The 15,822-nt window shown below is 46.8% G+C and overlaps 1 protein-coding gene across 1 annotated transcript; it reads right to left on the bottom strand.

The window, feature by feature from the left end:
* Positions 1–317: 317 nt before the first annotated feature.
* LOC144121854 (glutathione S-transferase 1-1-like) lies at positions 318–13,674 on the bottom strand. The gene is made up of 5 exons (XM_077655269.1): positions 13,456–13,674; positions 7,759–7,817; positions 5,550–5,691; positions 1,523–1,693; positions 318–550 (listed from the first exon to the last, which is right to left on the bottom strand). Exons 1-5 carry the CDS (start codon positions 13,594–13,596, stop codon positions 413–415), a joined length of 651 nt encoding a protein of 216 aa, XP_077511395.1. The 5' UTR covers positions 13,597–13,674; the 3' UTR covers positions 318–412.
* Between the last annotated feature and the right edge of the window lie 2,148 nt (positions 13,675–15,822).

Raw genomic sequence — 15,822 nt, 5'->3', positions numbered from 1 at the left:
GTACAGAGGACACGTCCTGTATCTAGAAATATTAGTGCAGAATCACAGAGGCAGAATTCAAAGAAGAAACATGGACACACGCTTTGTAAGCGATGTCTTCTTTCTTTTATAATGCTCCTAGTAATGTGCGCTACTCGCTTCATCATTGGAGGACGTCAACCTGTCGTGTATATGATCCGGTTACATCCTCCATGCTACCACTTGCCGCCCAGATAATATATTCTTTTGCTGCCTAACGAAAAACTAAGGTTCGTGTGTGGTATGCTATGCCTACAGTAAGACCAGTGGCGATGAAGTTTTTTTCTGGAATAAGTCCCACGCAAGAATACTGTTGTCAAGTGTGACAGTTTTTTAATGCCCGTTTTTTTTTCATGCAGCGATATTCGCCGAGCCAGAGCTTTACATTTAAAATTCACTTGAGTTCAGCCCAGCCCTTGTGGAGGTTGGCGATGCAAGGCCTATAGATCTCCTCGAAGTATGAAAGCTCGGGTTGCATGCGTTCGTAGTAGCTGACCAGCTTTGGGAACTTGCTGCGGTCTACAGCGCCATTCTGTAAAACAGAGGCAAACACTTGTTGAAGCATGCCACGATGTTGCGCTTCAGCGAAAGCAGGAGGAAAGTAGCAATATGCAACGCAAAATGGCCAAGCTAAGTGTTTCTGATGTCAAGGATTTCACTGTGTGACACCGGAAAAGCATTTGGGGTAGCAGAATAAAAAGAAAGCGGATAGTTTGAAGATGCCATGTGGTAATATAATATGGATAGCTGAATGACAAGCAAAATGGTAGACACAAGTGTTATCGAAAGCAGGCTGCATAGACAAAGCATGTAGCAGACCGACTTTGCAACACGTCAATGCGCAGCCAAAAAGCAGAAGAGGCAGGGGGAGGTGCCGCTAGTGAGCAGTTTTGAAAAATAGAGGATGGCGGTAGAAGCAGCCAGTGTTAACGAACAATCAAAAACAAACTGTTGGAGGAGTGGCAGTGTTTTATATCATAGTAAAAATAATAGCTCCAAATGTTCTGCAAAAGCCTGAGGCGGAGTTTACTACTCCGTCCAAGTTAAAAAAATGTCAATGTCCGGTAGTTCTTTGTTGCCTGTTCAATCACCGCGGCATCTTTCGTGCTGTCGTAGCGTCGAACCTCGCGAAACAGTGTAGATGCTCTCGATCTCGATGAACAGCTAGGATGCTCAGTATAGGACAATAACAGTTTTCGTGGAGTGCAGCAAAAGGCTGACGACATTCATTTGAAGTGCCGCATCCTCCGAAATGAGTACATCCAATAAAGAAAAGCTTGCCTACCGTGTCGTCACAGTAGTCTTTCTGGGACTGTTTCCAGCATGTTTTCGGCTGTAGCTTAGGCTGTCTGATTGTTCGCGCGAAAATTACAAAGTATTTTTCAAAAAATGTGCTTGTCAGAATTATATAAGCACGTAAATGGGCAAATGCCTGCTGGCTGCATAAATGACGCCTATAGGCTGTCCAATACAAATAAACTGGTGAAAATTAAGCACTGCGCACCTCAAGGGCGACGGCCAGGTTGGAGACAAGGCAAAGATCAGCTAGAGTGAGCTTGTCGCCGAGGGCAAACTTGCTGTCACCAATCAGAAGTTCCAACCCATGGACGACGTCGCGTTCATAGGCTGTCACCTGCTCCTGAGTGGGCTTGGTTTTCTCCCAGTAGATAGGTCTCTGCAAGACGTGTAAGAAAAAAATGTTTGGAGTGCGAAGCGGGTTGGGTAATATACATTTTGTTTGCGAGATGTATAGGGAATGTTGTTCTTTTAGAACGATTCGAGGCTGCACCCGCTCACACTCGAATATGATGTGCGCTGGAAGAAACCGTTCCAGTGCAATAAAAGAGAAGAAAATCTGGTCATGGTCCCAAGACATCTATAATTGTAGTATTTTTTACATATATTGTGAGAGGGAAGTGGACTGCTCGAGCGGACTGGTTACGTTCAAGCGAGGTGTATGGATCCTAAACTCGAAAGGCCCGTCCACTTGCTCACATAGAGTGCGATGAAGAAACTGCATCGGGAAATCCAATAGAGGTTGGGAGTTATGACGGAGCGGAACAGATTGTAAGCAGACCTGAGTGTGTACAGTGTTCAATACGAGAAGAGGTTGTTTGTGCAAGCACGCGTTTTGCATAACGGGCAAAGAACAAAACAGCTCTGCAATATCAGTAAATATTACAGGAGGATAGAAGGAATATCAATGGCATTGTCCTAAGTTTCGAGTTGAAATTTTTTGTACCACTGCGTATATCTGGTGTTGTGCATGTAAATTTGTATGGGGATACAGCGGCTGCACACTGCCTATCTGTGAAACGTTTACTATACAGGGATAGGAGAGGCTTAGTGTTCCTAGGCGCAATTTTCTGCCGGCTAAAAAGGTCGAAGGGAATTAATTATTCCTCGGAAATTCTTGCGTGCAAAAGCAGTTCTCTCCTTGTAGTGAATGTCTGAAGGGCAGGAGCAATACCTAATTGGAGCATTGCGAAGGCGGTAACGACCAACATGCGTTTTTATTTCGTGCATCTTTATTTAAAAATATATGCCCCAAAGATGTAACTTCCGTGATGGCCTGAATCTAAAAAATAAGAAAACTGACAGTCGCAAGAAGCTTTCAGTGCTTCGTAGAGTTGAAGGATATTGAGTGCTTCAGTATTCAAACTATGGTAGGGCAATCCTAGCGCATTGACCAAGATGTTCCTGTCAAGTGTGAGTGGCAGTTAAATAGACATCAGCTAAGAGATAACCGAAGCTAAAGATTTTGCAAGTTCTTACACGTGTAAGTGACGCTGCAGAAAGAAACATGACAGGGGTGCGTTGTCCATCATCATTATCATTGGCCTACATACATCTATGTCGTCATTTGTAATTAAATGGCAGCACACTCCTGCAGATAGGCTTCTCGCAAGTCAAGGACCCCTGAAACGGTTAACACTGAAGGTGGTCGAAATTTCCGGAGACCTTCACTGTGGCGTCCCTCATTGTCTGAGTCGCTTTGGGACATTAAGCCCCCCCCCCCCTAAACCATAAACTATAAAGAAAGAGGGCAAACAGGTAGTGAGTTGCGCATAATCTTCATCATCATCTTTTTCATGGTACTGAGTAGCTACGAAGTAATCGGCGAAAAAACGCAAACTTCTACTTTACCCTCTCAGATCATGCATCGTAGCGAGCCAGAAAAAAAATTCACACGCCCACCTAACTCTGTTATATGTGGGAAGTTAACGCGAAGCATTAGCTGCTATTAATGCCTTCAGCGCAAGGGACATCACTTCCCGTCAGGTGACGTCACTTCGCTCCTGCCAGTGGGAATGCTCCAGTCTGGTGAGGGCACTTTCTTCAAGGGAATGGGCGAAAATTATGACCAAAGACGTATTTGGGCCCCATAGGGCTTCTAATGTATCGCATTCAAAACACATTTTGCTGAGCGACACTTCGCTCCGTACGCAATCCGCCTTTTTCACGACGCGGCTGCGCATGCGCCCATCCCCTGGCGGCGGTGTCGAGAAACATATTGGAAGGGTCGCTCGCTCCACTAGAGACCGGTCGTGGAAGTGTAAACAAACCGGCTTCCTATGCGGGGTGCGTTGCTGCAGCCATCGGGCGTTCAGCGTGACGCATTTGGCGATACCTACGAAATGTGTTGCATACGGCAGCAATACCCAATATGTAAAGGGAAGTAAAGTCGAATTTTTTCGCTTTTCAAGCGCTTCCCGGGACAGTCTTCGACGCGAAGCGTGGATAAAAGCAGTTCGCCGGCTCGACGATCGTGCCGCCCTTGGGCACCGTCAAGCACGTCAAGACTGTGCGGGAATCACTTTGTGACAGGTACGGACGAGGTACTGTGTTTAAATGCGTGTGCAGTCTATCACGAAGTGTTTTATTCATGGGCAGGAAGGCCTCGAATGTCACCGCGGCACCCAGACTTCGTTCCGACGCTGTTTGCTTTCTCAAGCAAGAAGGCCAAATCGGCAAGTGCTGTGAGCCGCTTTCAACGCGCGATGGAGCGGGCAACGAAAAAGAAGCTACGAGAGCATTCACGCATGGCGCTAAAATTTTGTCATAATCTCCTATGGAAATTTCCTTGTTTATGCCACTACACCCTGGCCAATCCCCCCGTGTGGGTATGTGCCATGTATTAAGAGGCAGAAGAAGGTGCGTTATGCGTGTGTTCGAATCATATCCATGATGAAGAGCTCTGCGTGGTATCGCCGGAATGGATTAATGTGCGCTTCTCGCGCTCGTCTTTATGGACGCGCATGCTTGTTTAACCTATGCAGCGGTGTGTTGTGAGAAAATACAGTGAAATGCTAGCAGAGCTGCTTTGTTGCGAGTACGTTTGTGCTTTTATAGCTCGTGTAGCTATTCTACAGCGCTTGAGCACAACGATTGCTTGTGAAAACTGTTGTCCCCAGTCGTTTTCTGTACTACGGCGTGCACGATGTAGTATCCACCTTTCATGAATGGCAGGCATATACAGCGGAAAACGCCAACCTCACTGATCGGGGATATTTCATTGAACATTATGATCCGAATATAGCCTTCATCTCTGAAGCGGCTGCCCTTGCTAGCTGGTGTTCGCATCGCATGCCGGGTGATCGGAGATACTGAAGAATTTGCTCTTCGGTAGGCACTACAGCCTGCCTCGGACTTCGCACCCAGCCACCAGTCAACCGTAGAAATCCTTTAGGTACTGCCCAGGACACGGCATCGTTGACAGATTCCAACAAAACGTGCTCCGCAGCGGCACTCAGTCCGGCCGGGTTGGGCGCGCAGTACCCTACCAGTGAGCTTCCAGCGTTGTATGCGAGGTGGCAGCACAGGACAATGAAAAAAGCAGATTACGGCACGCAACAGGTTTTCTGCTCCAGTTGGAGCCCTCACTCTCCGCCATCATCGTACTGGAGGGAAGCGACTAAGGGACGCATCCAAGCAGACCACTCCCCCAGGCATCGCCTTCTCCTGCTTTGTCGACCAATGTTAATGCGTTCTTGCTCGCAATAAGAAAGGCAGACACTTTTTGCCGAACCAATCACTGCATCTCACAACCAATGTCACATGCGACGGAGGCTGACGTACGGCAGGTTTAGCGTGATAAATCGGCACTGGACGGGAATGCAAGTAGTTATATATCGTTTGTAAATTTTCACCTCCATTTTGAGAACTTATACGCGCGTGAAATCTCAATAGCCTTTCTTCTACATAATGCAAACATTTTATGAGCACCTTTAAAACACTTTTATCAGGCGTTTAAGCCAGAAAACCATGACATTGAAATGGCTTCTGAATGCTTCAAGTAGGTGCGATTACCGTTAACAGAGCGTAGTCCGAAAGATTAGATTATTTTGGCGACAGGATTTAAATGCACACGGGAGTAGCAAAGGAGTAGAATCTATTTGTTCGCGCATTAATTGCAGCTAAGGCTGAAGAGCGATGTCGATATCTGCTGGATTCAATGGCACGAAAGCTGCTTGGCGATAATGCGCAATGTACACGTCGGAATGCCTTAATGTATTGAAAAGTGCACTTACAAAGAACAGCTGCTGCTTGGGGTGAATCTCGTTGGAGACAATGGCGAGGAGCTGGTCGATGCGAGTGCGGTGCTTGACGCATTTAGGGTACAGCTCGGATTCAGGGGCATACTTGCGGAGCAGGTAGTAAGCTATGGCGTTGCTGCGGGACAAGAAAAAGTGGGTTAAGGAAACTTCGTCTTAACCGCAGTATGCCACGTTTTTCGCCTGGAAAAGCACGGAAATTGCTTTAATAGTAGACAACCAGTAAGAGGAAAACCTGAGCTCTTGCTATATAACAGTGAGATTCAAATTGAGTGCTTTCGTGTATGGCAAAGCAGTGCTGGCTAAACCAGCATGTGGTCCCTGAGATACCCAGTCGATGGCGGGACTGCTTGCCGAAATAGCAAAATTAAAAGCTTGCAGCTTGGCCGACATAGGTAAACCTCATGATTATAAAATCTCACAAGATGAGGAAGTAAATATCGGGTGTACTGAACACGAGCTTTTCTCTAGACTTCTAGGAAACTGCAGACGGTTTGCTTTCCTCATTTTTTCTAATAGAACCCATTCTGCAGAGAGATTGCTGATGTTTCAAAACTGGTATTTAATTGAAACACCACTCATTTGCACCGAGTTACCAAGTGAGCAGAATTTAATGCTCCGTTGAGTAATAATACAATGTTTTGCGATGCAAACACTTTTAATGTTAACTGCTTGTTTATCGCCAGATGCGCATGACCCCTTCATCTCGGGCCTGCGACTTGATGACAAGCTTATTTTCCTATTTGGCTCAGAACGGTTTGCTGTTGCACCTGCGGATTCATGAAGAGCTGGCTACCTTAAAGGTGTTGTATGGGCTGAAGCTACGTTGAGAGCGGCTCCATTTAAGCGGGACCTAAAATGGCGCTCAGATAGACTGCCACCTCTAGCCATAACCCTTCAGATCTCGGTGACCACGCAGCGCACGCTGCGTGGTCACAGATAATTTCTAACGAAGCAGTATACAAAAGCACTCAATGCGCGGCCTACTTTTGGAAGTCTTTCTGCGACCGCCTCCTAAGCCTTCCCCTAAGCTTCCTAAGCCCTCCTGGTTGTGTTCTCACTAAAAGTTAAAACAGGAAGAAGTATTGAGTCAATGCCAAATGTTGGAGGCGTAGCGCGTCCACTATTTGTTGATCACTCTGTTATCTGTTTTCTCGAAGACAATATTGCCGTGAATCTTTGCAGTGTTTTTTCCTTCTTAAAATCTGCTGCCTCACCACTTTATCGCTTTGTTTGCGACTAGATTTTTCTCGCTTGATCACAGCCAGGCAGAGCCGATTCTTCGTTGTTCCAGAATGTTCCAGTAACTTTGCACGCTTTATCTAAAAAGTTCGCTATCAGCTTTATACTGAGTACGGCCGACAGCGGCGGGCATTCGGTTCGACAACCGCCGAGCACGCTTGTAGCTCCGCCGCCGCCGACTTATCCAGTCTATTATGGGGGCAAGTCAGCCCAATAAACAGTTTTCTTTTAGAAGACCCTTTTGTCCGTCTTCACCGCTGCTTCGACTGCCGTCACCTAATCGTTACATCTGATGGAGGTGCGGGGTAGCCTTCCATGTTCCTGATTCCGGACGCCCCCTTCACTACGTGACAATATGGTCGGTACGCGCGACAGAACCAGTTATGTCTTCATAAGGCACATATTACAAGCTAAAAAAAGCCCCTCCGGCTACAACTGTGAAGATACCAGCAGTTTTCCCCAAAATACAAAAAATAATCTTCACAGCACAAAATCTTTCTTCAATTTTTTTTTTTGACAGGGCAGCCAGCTTATGACGATCAAAAGCGTTGGGGAAGAAAGGCAGGGTGCTAAAGACGACTTTGTTGTCGGCGTATTAAACATATTGGACCGAGACAAAATATCCAGTAACCGAAGCTGAACTACGTAATACGGAGTCTGTGGTGAAAAGGTGCTTGTGTGGACGTCTTTCTTTTAATATGTGCCCCGGTGTCCAGGCTGTTGCTAAGGAAGTTTGCCCAAAGTAGACCAAGAAATTCTCGGCAGGGAAGATAATTCTTACGCTTTCGTAATGATAGCAACGTAGTTGCAAACAAAACTTTGGAGCCCATTATTAGCGTCGTGAGCTGAGATTAAAATTACAGTCTCGAAATTTCAGTGTCTGGGTGTGAAGCAACTAGGCCCTACAATAGACTGGCAGCTGCAAGATGGGAGGCCCACGTACCTTTCGTAAACGACAAAGCCATCGTCGTCAAGGGTGGGGATTCTGTGGAAGGGGTTAAGCTGCAACAGAAAACAACGATCGGTAAGAGACCAAATGGGCAAACACATGGAGTGAAAAGGCGGAATCTTGAACCAAGTATTGAAAGGTGCGCTGGAAGTGGACTTTAAAGAGAAAAAAACACTTAGTTCTCTTCATTCTCTGGGTGGCAGGGGTATAAACATGATCATCAGCATCAATGACATGTAAGAAAATATCAGTGGACATTTCGTAAGTAATTAATAAGAATAAAAGTTGGGTTCAGGTGTAGACGATCATTCACGGGAGTACTGGAGGCATTGGCCTTATGCCGATGCCTGCGCAGTTTTGTATCTGCTGCTGGGCTGCAATACAGCGGTTATGGTCGCCTGCGAAAGGAAAGTGATGCTATAAAAGTGCCTGCTCGTACAGTTTGAGTACGACAGCACAGTTGGCTGGTATGCCACATCTGCCGACAGCGGCTATGGAAGCCTGATGTTGACTTTAAGGAACTAATTTATGAAAAAAAGAGGAAGCGAAGTCACTATGGAGATCAGCCTCGACCTCATGTGGGTGTACCATGTCGCGCAAGCAGGCAACCGCAGCTACAACGAAATAATTTTAAGATATGCCTAAACTACCAGAGAAAGGTGCAGACACAATGTCACTCGAAGGTGACGTACAAAGAATGCGCTTGCCACCAATTACAGAGGAATAATGAGGTGGCAGACAGTCTTGCCTATATTGCGCTGTCAAGAAAATCATCAAAAAAGTACCTCAAGATGAAAAAAAAGACTGTTCAGAGAAACGGCGCTCGATCAGTTTAGCACCCTGTGGAGTGCGCGCCATAAGCCATGTGTGACCAAGGAACTGAGCAGATCCCAGGCCAGCCCACTACATCGAATTCGCGCGGGCTCTGTTCATAGACCTGCCTGGACGCATAAGACGGGAATAACATCGTCTCAATGTTCTTTATGTGGTGTGTGCGGGGAAATTAGAACATTATAATATGTACTGCCCAGAGTACAACGCGGAAAGGTATGTGATGTTCGCTTCCTTCAAGAAGACAGGAACCCTTCACAGTACAGGTCTGGACATTGTCTGAAAAGTAAACATATTGACAGATTTTCCACTCTGGTGGGTTTGAAGACTTATAATGAACTGCACATCTCCAACCAAAAATTTTATCTTTAAGCCAACGTTTCGAAGCCGAATCGGCTCCTTCATCAGGGGTGACTGAGGGCAGTAGCTAGCGTCTTTTAAGTATGGAGGGGAGTGGGGGGGTCAAAGGAACGACAGCTGTGACGCGAAAGGGGGGTTTAAGCTGTTAGTCACGCTGGCGCACAGCAGAGAGGTGGTGAATGGCGACTTTTTTTCGTTGAGTTCGAGAGCGAAGTCCCTGGGCATATACTGGGGGCAGGTTTCCTTTTGTGCGATGGATATCTTTCGGTGTGGTTTAGATCTGCCGGGATTCCAGAAGGGGCCTTTTGTGGTAATTTGTTTCGCTTCCGAGGATGCGGGTTTCTTCGAAGTTGATTCTATGGCCGGAGTCCTCGGAATGTTCGGCTACTGGATTGCGCTCTCTTGCGAATTTGCGGACGTCGTTTTTATGTTGCCGAATTCTGTCTTTGAAATTTTTGGTTTCGCTGATGTAGCTTGCATCGCAGTCAGCGCATGGAATTTTGTAGACAATGCCTTAGACTCTTTCTTTCTGCGGCCGGTCTTTGGGAACAGGTAGTCAAAGCGCAAGACTGTTTCTGGGCTTGTGCGCAACCTGGAGACCCGAATTTTTCAGGATTCGGGCGATGGTTCCGCTGACACCTCCGACATAAGGTAAAGTGATGTATTTTGGTGGTGGCGTTGGTCTTTGTGGGTTGACTTCTTGACGAATGTTGTGTTTTTGAAGTCGAATGGTTTTTTGAATAAAGGTTTTGGGTAGCCGTTCAAGATGAGTTATTTGAATACCGGGCGTTGTTCTTTTTTTTTTTTTGTCAAGTTCTGTGCTGCAGTGTGTCTCAACTCTTCTGAACAGCTTCTTCACTACTGATGCTTTATGGACTGTCGAGTGGTTCGAAGAGAAGTGGAGATACAGGCCTGAGTGAGTTGGTGTGCGGTTTACGGAGAATTGAAGAGTATTGTGGTTTCGGGACACGAGGACGTCCAAAAACGGCAGGGAGTTTTCTTGTTCCACCTTTAGCGTGAACTGAATCTCAGGTTCTACGGAGTTTAAATGACAAAGCCAATTTTGAGTCTCAGATCTTTAACGGCGAAGCAGTCGTCGACATACCTGAGGAAAATCTTCGGTTTCGGGTGGATTGAGTTGAGGCCTCGTTGTTCGATGTGTTCCATGGTTAATTTGGCCATGACGACAGGGATGGATGCTTCCATTGGTGTTCCTTTCACTTGTCGGTAAAATTCCCCGTTTGACGAGAAGTATGTGTTTGATAGGCACAACTCCAGAAGGCGGCACACATCATTTACACTATGCGGGGTGCGTGCGCTGAGTGTGTCGTCGCGTTGTAGGGCGTCACGGGTAGCGGCCACCGCAAGCTTCACGGGGATGTTTGTGAAAAGGGACACCACGTTGAAGGAGACAAGGCATTCGTCGGCCTCAAGGGTGGCTTGGGACACCAGTTCGATGAAGTGACTGGAATGACGGATATGGGTCGCTGTTTTTCCTGCGATTGGGGATATGAGTTTGTGAAGGTATCCTGACAACGAGCGAAGAGGGGAACATCGGAAGTCGACAATCAGACGCAAAGGGATCCCCGGTTTGTGGACTTTGGGCACGCCGTAGAATGCTGGAGCCGATCCGTTGGTGCTCAATAACTGAAGGTAGATGTTTCGGAAGGTGAGGTGTTTTTGGAATACTTCTTTCGATGTTTTGTTTAGCCTTGCTTGAATAGTGGTTGTGGGGTCCTTCTTCAATTTTTTATATTATTGACTGCTGAGTAAGGTGGATATTTTCTCTTCGTAGTCCCGTCTGTCCAGAACGACTGTTGTGTTGCCCTTGTCCGCTGGGAGGATCACTATGTTGGTGTCTGTCTTGAGGTCTTGCAGGGCTTGCCTTTCATCCGGTGTTAGGTTTGATTCTTTTCGATGTGCTTGCACTGAATTAAGTACACCTATTGTTTTGAGCCTTACCCCTTCTCGTACACAAGGTTCCAGTTGCCGGATACCGACTTCAAGCGCAGATACGTCTGCTGGAAGGGGGGGGTCTGAATGGTCCGGTGAGGATTGTTCGGGCCGGCGTTGAAGTTCCGACAACTTCTCTGTCTGCTTGGTGCGGTGTTTGTCGGCTTCGGATGATGCGGTTTCTTTGGCAAATGCCTCGATAGACGTCACTAGGTTGGGCATCTTGTGCTCGAGTTGTAGGCGGACAAAGAAGGCGTCGATTTCTCTCTTCCTAATCACGCTACTGCACTCATGTATCCGTGCCGTCACTAGGTGCTGTTCTGCCTTGTTGTTGATGCTTCGTCCTTCCGGTGTGGGGACCAGGCGTCGTAGTCGTAGGCTCTGGGGTACAACCTTGGTTTCTTACATTTCTTGGCGAATTACAGGTGTGTCTTGAACACCCAGATGCCTTGCATGGTCTTGATGTACTCCTTGGCAAGATGCATAGCTTGTAGCCCGAAGTCTGGCCGGATAGATTGAAAACTAAACATTTTGACAAATTTGCCTGTTTGGAAGGATTTGAAGACTTATAATGAACTGCACATCTCCAACCAAAAATTTTAACTTTAACCCAGCGTTTCGAAGCCGACTCGGCTCCTTCATCAGGGGTGACTGGGGGCAGTAGCTAAGCGTCTTTAAGTATGGAGGGGAGGAGGAGGGGGGGGTCAAAGGAACGACAGCTGTGACGCGAAAGGCGCGCGGGAGGGGGACGGGGTTTAGGCTGTTAGTCACGCTGGCGCACTGCAGAGAGGTGGTGAATGGCGAATTTTTTTCGTTGAGTTGAAGAACGAAGTCCCTGGGCATATTCGCCTGGGCATATAACGCCCTGGCCATATAACGCCAGTCCGTTCTATAGAGGGATATAGGTGGATCTTGTGAATGCGTTGTGGTCTTTGACTTTGTGTGGCGTCCTAAGGATATGAACTGATCGATGCATAGCTAAATATGACCATGCTAATTAGCTATTAGGCAACTAAACCAAATTAATTCGAGTTATGAAAAGGCGCATTGGACTTGCACGGTTTAATGTTTGCGTATGTGTTATGTACGGATGTGTAAAGTGTGATTCGGGCGTCGCTAACAAGGAAAAGAGATAGAAATATAAAGCCGCCGCGGGGACGCCGAGTGTGCCGCCAGGTGGTTATGCGACACCACTCTGACATTAGGTCTTGTTCTTCTGGCGGAAAATTTCCATCCGTCGCGGAGTCCGCCGAGAGTCGCCGCGGAGAAAACGGAGCACCCCTCGCCCCGCCTCCGCGCGGCTGCAGATAGCGACTGCCGATTGGCGGCGGCGGTCCGATAAAGCTATGGCGTTCTACTCTTAGAGGCGAAGCTTAAACGTCCTCCTTTTTTTTTCATTTAATGCAGTAACCTCCCCGCGTAGGTTACCATCACCACGTGCTGCATTTTGCCGCCTGAGCCAGACCTATCCACCGTTACATGTATGCTTGGAAAATATTTTTTACACTGCCGCCCCAAGACGTAACCAATCATTTTGTTCAATGATTACTTACGACGAACTTCACCCTGTTTGTTTAAATAGCCACCCCGTATGTTATTCTCGTTTACAGGAGATGTTAAGGTAATAAACTGCGCTTAACTGGTAATAAGGCTTGCAAAGAAGGTTTTTAGCGTGGGGAGACTCATTTTCGAAAGAAAACAGTAATTTCTACACTGTTGTTTTCGCGCAGGTTTTTGCTTGTATAATCTGAGCGGAGGCTTAAAAAGTTAGTAATGTCTCATTTTACACTGAAAAACTTGTGTCCCGATTAATGATTAACCTCATTCGTAATTATTGCCGCTAAAAACCTCTTGGCCCGCCTGCTATGATCCCTATAATCCACCTAACCATCGATAATTTCGTGCGATCATCAGCATTGTATATAGCTTTTCAAGATACGTCTCCCGGTCAATGCCAACTGAATGTAGCAGAAACCGGTGAGACGCGCTAACTGAAAAATAAGCAGAAAAACTTCCAAGTTGGTTCGTACGACAACAGTTATACGTTATCGAAAAGCTGAGGAGATGAATACGCGTCTCTAGCAACGGATATATGACGCACATCACACGCCCAGCGGCTTTTTCCGAACAGACTTTTCCCTATGGTGCCGCTGTTAAACAACTTAAAAGGAAGAGAAGTTGTTAAAGAAAATTTGTTTAGGTAGCGAATGCTATACTGTAATGCGTCGGATGCTGCGAGTAAATTAAGCTATGCTGGCCGACCGAAAAGCAGCGTAAACTTTTTTCCAAGCAGGTAGTCCCCAATACCTTTTTTGCGTGCGTGCGTACGTGTGCCTGACCTACAAAGATAGAAGAAATTTCGAGCGATTGGTGTATTATTCAAAGCACCCTTCTTTGTAAACAAGACCTTTGTGCGTTGGTTGCCCAAAACGTAGCGCATGCCGCCCCACTGTCATTTCGTCAAGCGAGCATCCCCCGCATTTTCATTGCCTTGAAACAAAAATTGGAGAATGCATAATTTTAAGTGTAACACGAACTCCGACCCACTTTTGAGTACTCCTCGCTGAGGTGCTCCTTCTTGGTGAGGTCCAGGTCCCTGATGTTCAGCTCCACGCCCAGGTGCTTGGCGAGCGATCGTACAAAGTTGCAGGGGGGGCTGCCCAGCAGGTTGTACAGGGTGGAAGGCATGGCGGCGATTCTCTGGGAGCAGCTGCGTTTCGACCGCGATAGCTGAACGTTGGCGAGGGAATGGACAGCGGCTGCTGCGGTGAGCGCTCTTTTTTAATCGAAATGGGAGAGAGAGAGGGCAAAATTACTCTCATCTGCGAATACTGTTGCTCGAATTCCCTTGAATCCTAAGCTGGCAGCATGGAGAGGAGCATGTAAAAAATAATTGCCTACATGCATGAGACAGGCAATGGAGTAACAGGGCCAGGAGGGCAAATGTTAGTTCGAAGCATCGCTACAGCTGCGGGCAGAAATACGACATGCCGCTAAATTCCCGACCGACTTACACAGCTCTTGTTTTGTTCTGTTGTGTGGGTTCGCTGTCCAAAATTAGGTACAGGTAGTCTGTGCTTCGGCGGCCCAATCCTCTATGCGCTGTACAATTCGACGGGCCGTTTAAACACTGCGAAAGCATTTTCTTTTCACTATTTCAGAGCGTTCAAGCAGGATGGGGACGGCGCAGACAGCGTTTCATAATACAACTGTGTCAGCGGCAGTAAAAAGGCTGCCTTTTGGCTGGCACGCATGGGCGCAGCTTCAGAGGATGTTCTCGGCGAGTGGGGTACACAAAATTTCAAGTATTTTTTTCCTAGTGGCGCCTGGTAACGCGATGACGCGGTAAGACTGCAGAATTGTACATGCGGTTGTTTGTTTCTATCAGGTTTGTCTTGCTACCTTTGCCTGAGGGTTTGCGACGCCTTGTCATTAGAGGGGACTTAAAACATCTCGATGCACAAATAACTTAAAGTGTCATTATCATATGAGTCCATGATATCTATAAATTATGAGGTAAACCTTCAGTTCTCTTGCATGAATGAATTGCATTTTCTCCAGTGTTGTTTCGCCTGCAGTTCCACGAAACAGGCTTGTGGTGAAAAAACAGAACAAAGCCAAATTAAATACCGCAGAGATATTGTCCTGCTCTATTACAAACCTAACCTCCTGAGACTCTGCCAAACAAGCTTCAAAATTACCTTCAAAATACTCTATGACCCACTGACCCACCATCCAGCCTGCCCTCAAACCGTACTTTCCTGCAATAATCATAAACTCGTTCGCATTTTTTTTTACACGTCACCACGAAAAAAACAGACCTTTAGCATTGCTGTTACGTAATAGCGCAGAGGCATTCCAATTTACCGTACGTCGGCTGCGCCGAGCAGTTTCCCAGCTTGGTCCTGCGCCTGCCACAGTGCGTGCACAGGAGGCGTCCGTTAATCCGGAATAAGCCTAGTCTAGTATACCCCTGTGCTATGATAAAAGCATCTTATATAAGTTGGCCGTTGCGAAAAATAGTGAGTCGCTGTAACAGCAGAAGTAGGCGAGAAAAATGAGTATGTGACAACGGTTCGATATCGAGGACCTGCTTGAAGGAGAAATTTCTAAAGGGTAATCTGCATCATTTTCTGCGCAGTCTGCAGATCATTTTGTATCGACGAAGGGGGCGAATTCTGCTCACGACTGAGACCACCAACAGGGCTGCGCAAACTGAACTGAAACACCAAACGCTCTAAGTGAGCATGGACGTCAACATAGTAATCACATCACCAGAGACAACACCCGATCGTGCCTCAGGAAAAATCTCGCAGTGTTTTTTATAACAAATCACTGCTTACCCAGATGTCCAACGCTTTCAGCGGGACAGATGGTGATGTGCCAGTCATCTGCGTGCACTCATTACGCCATGTCTACTGCGTTGAAATGTACCTCTGCTTTTGCATTTCATTGTGATCGAGGAAACCAAATGAGATTTAAAATCTTATAAATTTGGTTCGCATGGTCAGTGACTGAAGTTCTGATCAGACCAAATTTACTCTAACTCCTGCCTAAGTATTAGAGTTCAAGTGTGGCCCCTACAAGCAGCCATATGCCTATCACAAAGAATATGACCTAGAAGCGCTCCTGCCACGTCATTTCAGAGGACGTCAGAACACTGCGAGACACGCAAAAAATATTACAGCACATAAAATATCAAGGCCTGGAGGTCATAGAAACAGTACTGGGCGAATTAAAAAACCACAAAAATCATAAATGCATGGCTTCTTTTTGTGTGCTTTCTTTGCGTTTCACATCGCTTTACGGCTTTCGATTAATGCAGCAGCAGTGCAGTGTGCGCGGCGGTACACGATGCAGCTTTTGTCGTGGGCCAGCAGGTTCGTTCGGCTGCCCGGCTTTGTCCTGTTTCAA

Source organism: Amblyomma americanum, chromosome 2 (genome assembly GCF_052857255.1).
Source record: "Amblyomma americanum isolate KBUSLIRL-KWMA chromosome 2, ASM5285725v1, whole genome shotgun sequence".
NCBI lineage: Eukaryota > Metazoa > Arthropoda > Arachnida > Ixodida > Ixodidae > Amblyomma > Amblyomma americanum.
This window is presented reverse-complemented; position numbering and strand designations above follow the sequence as displayed.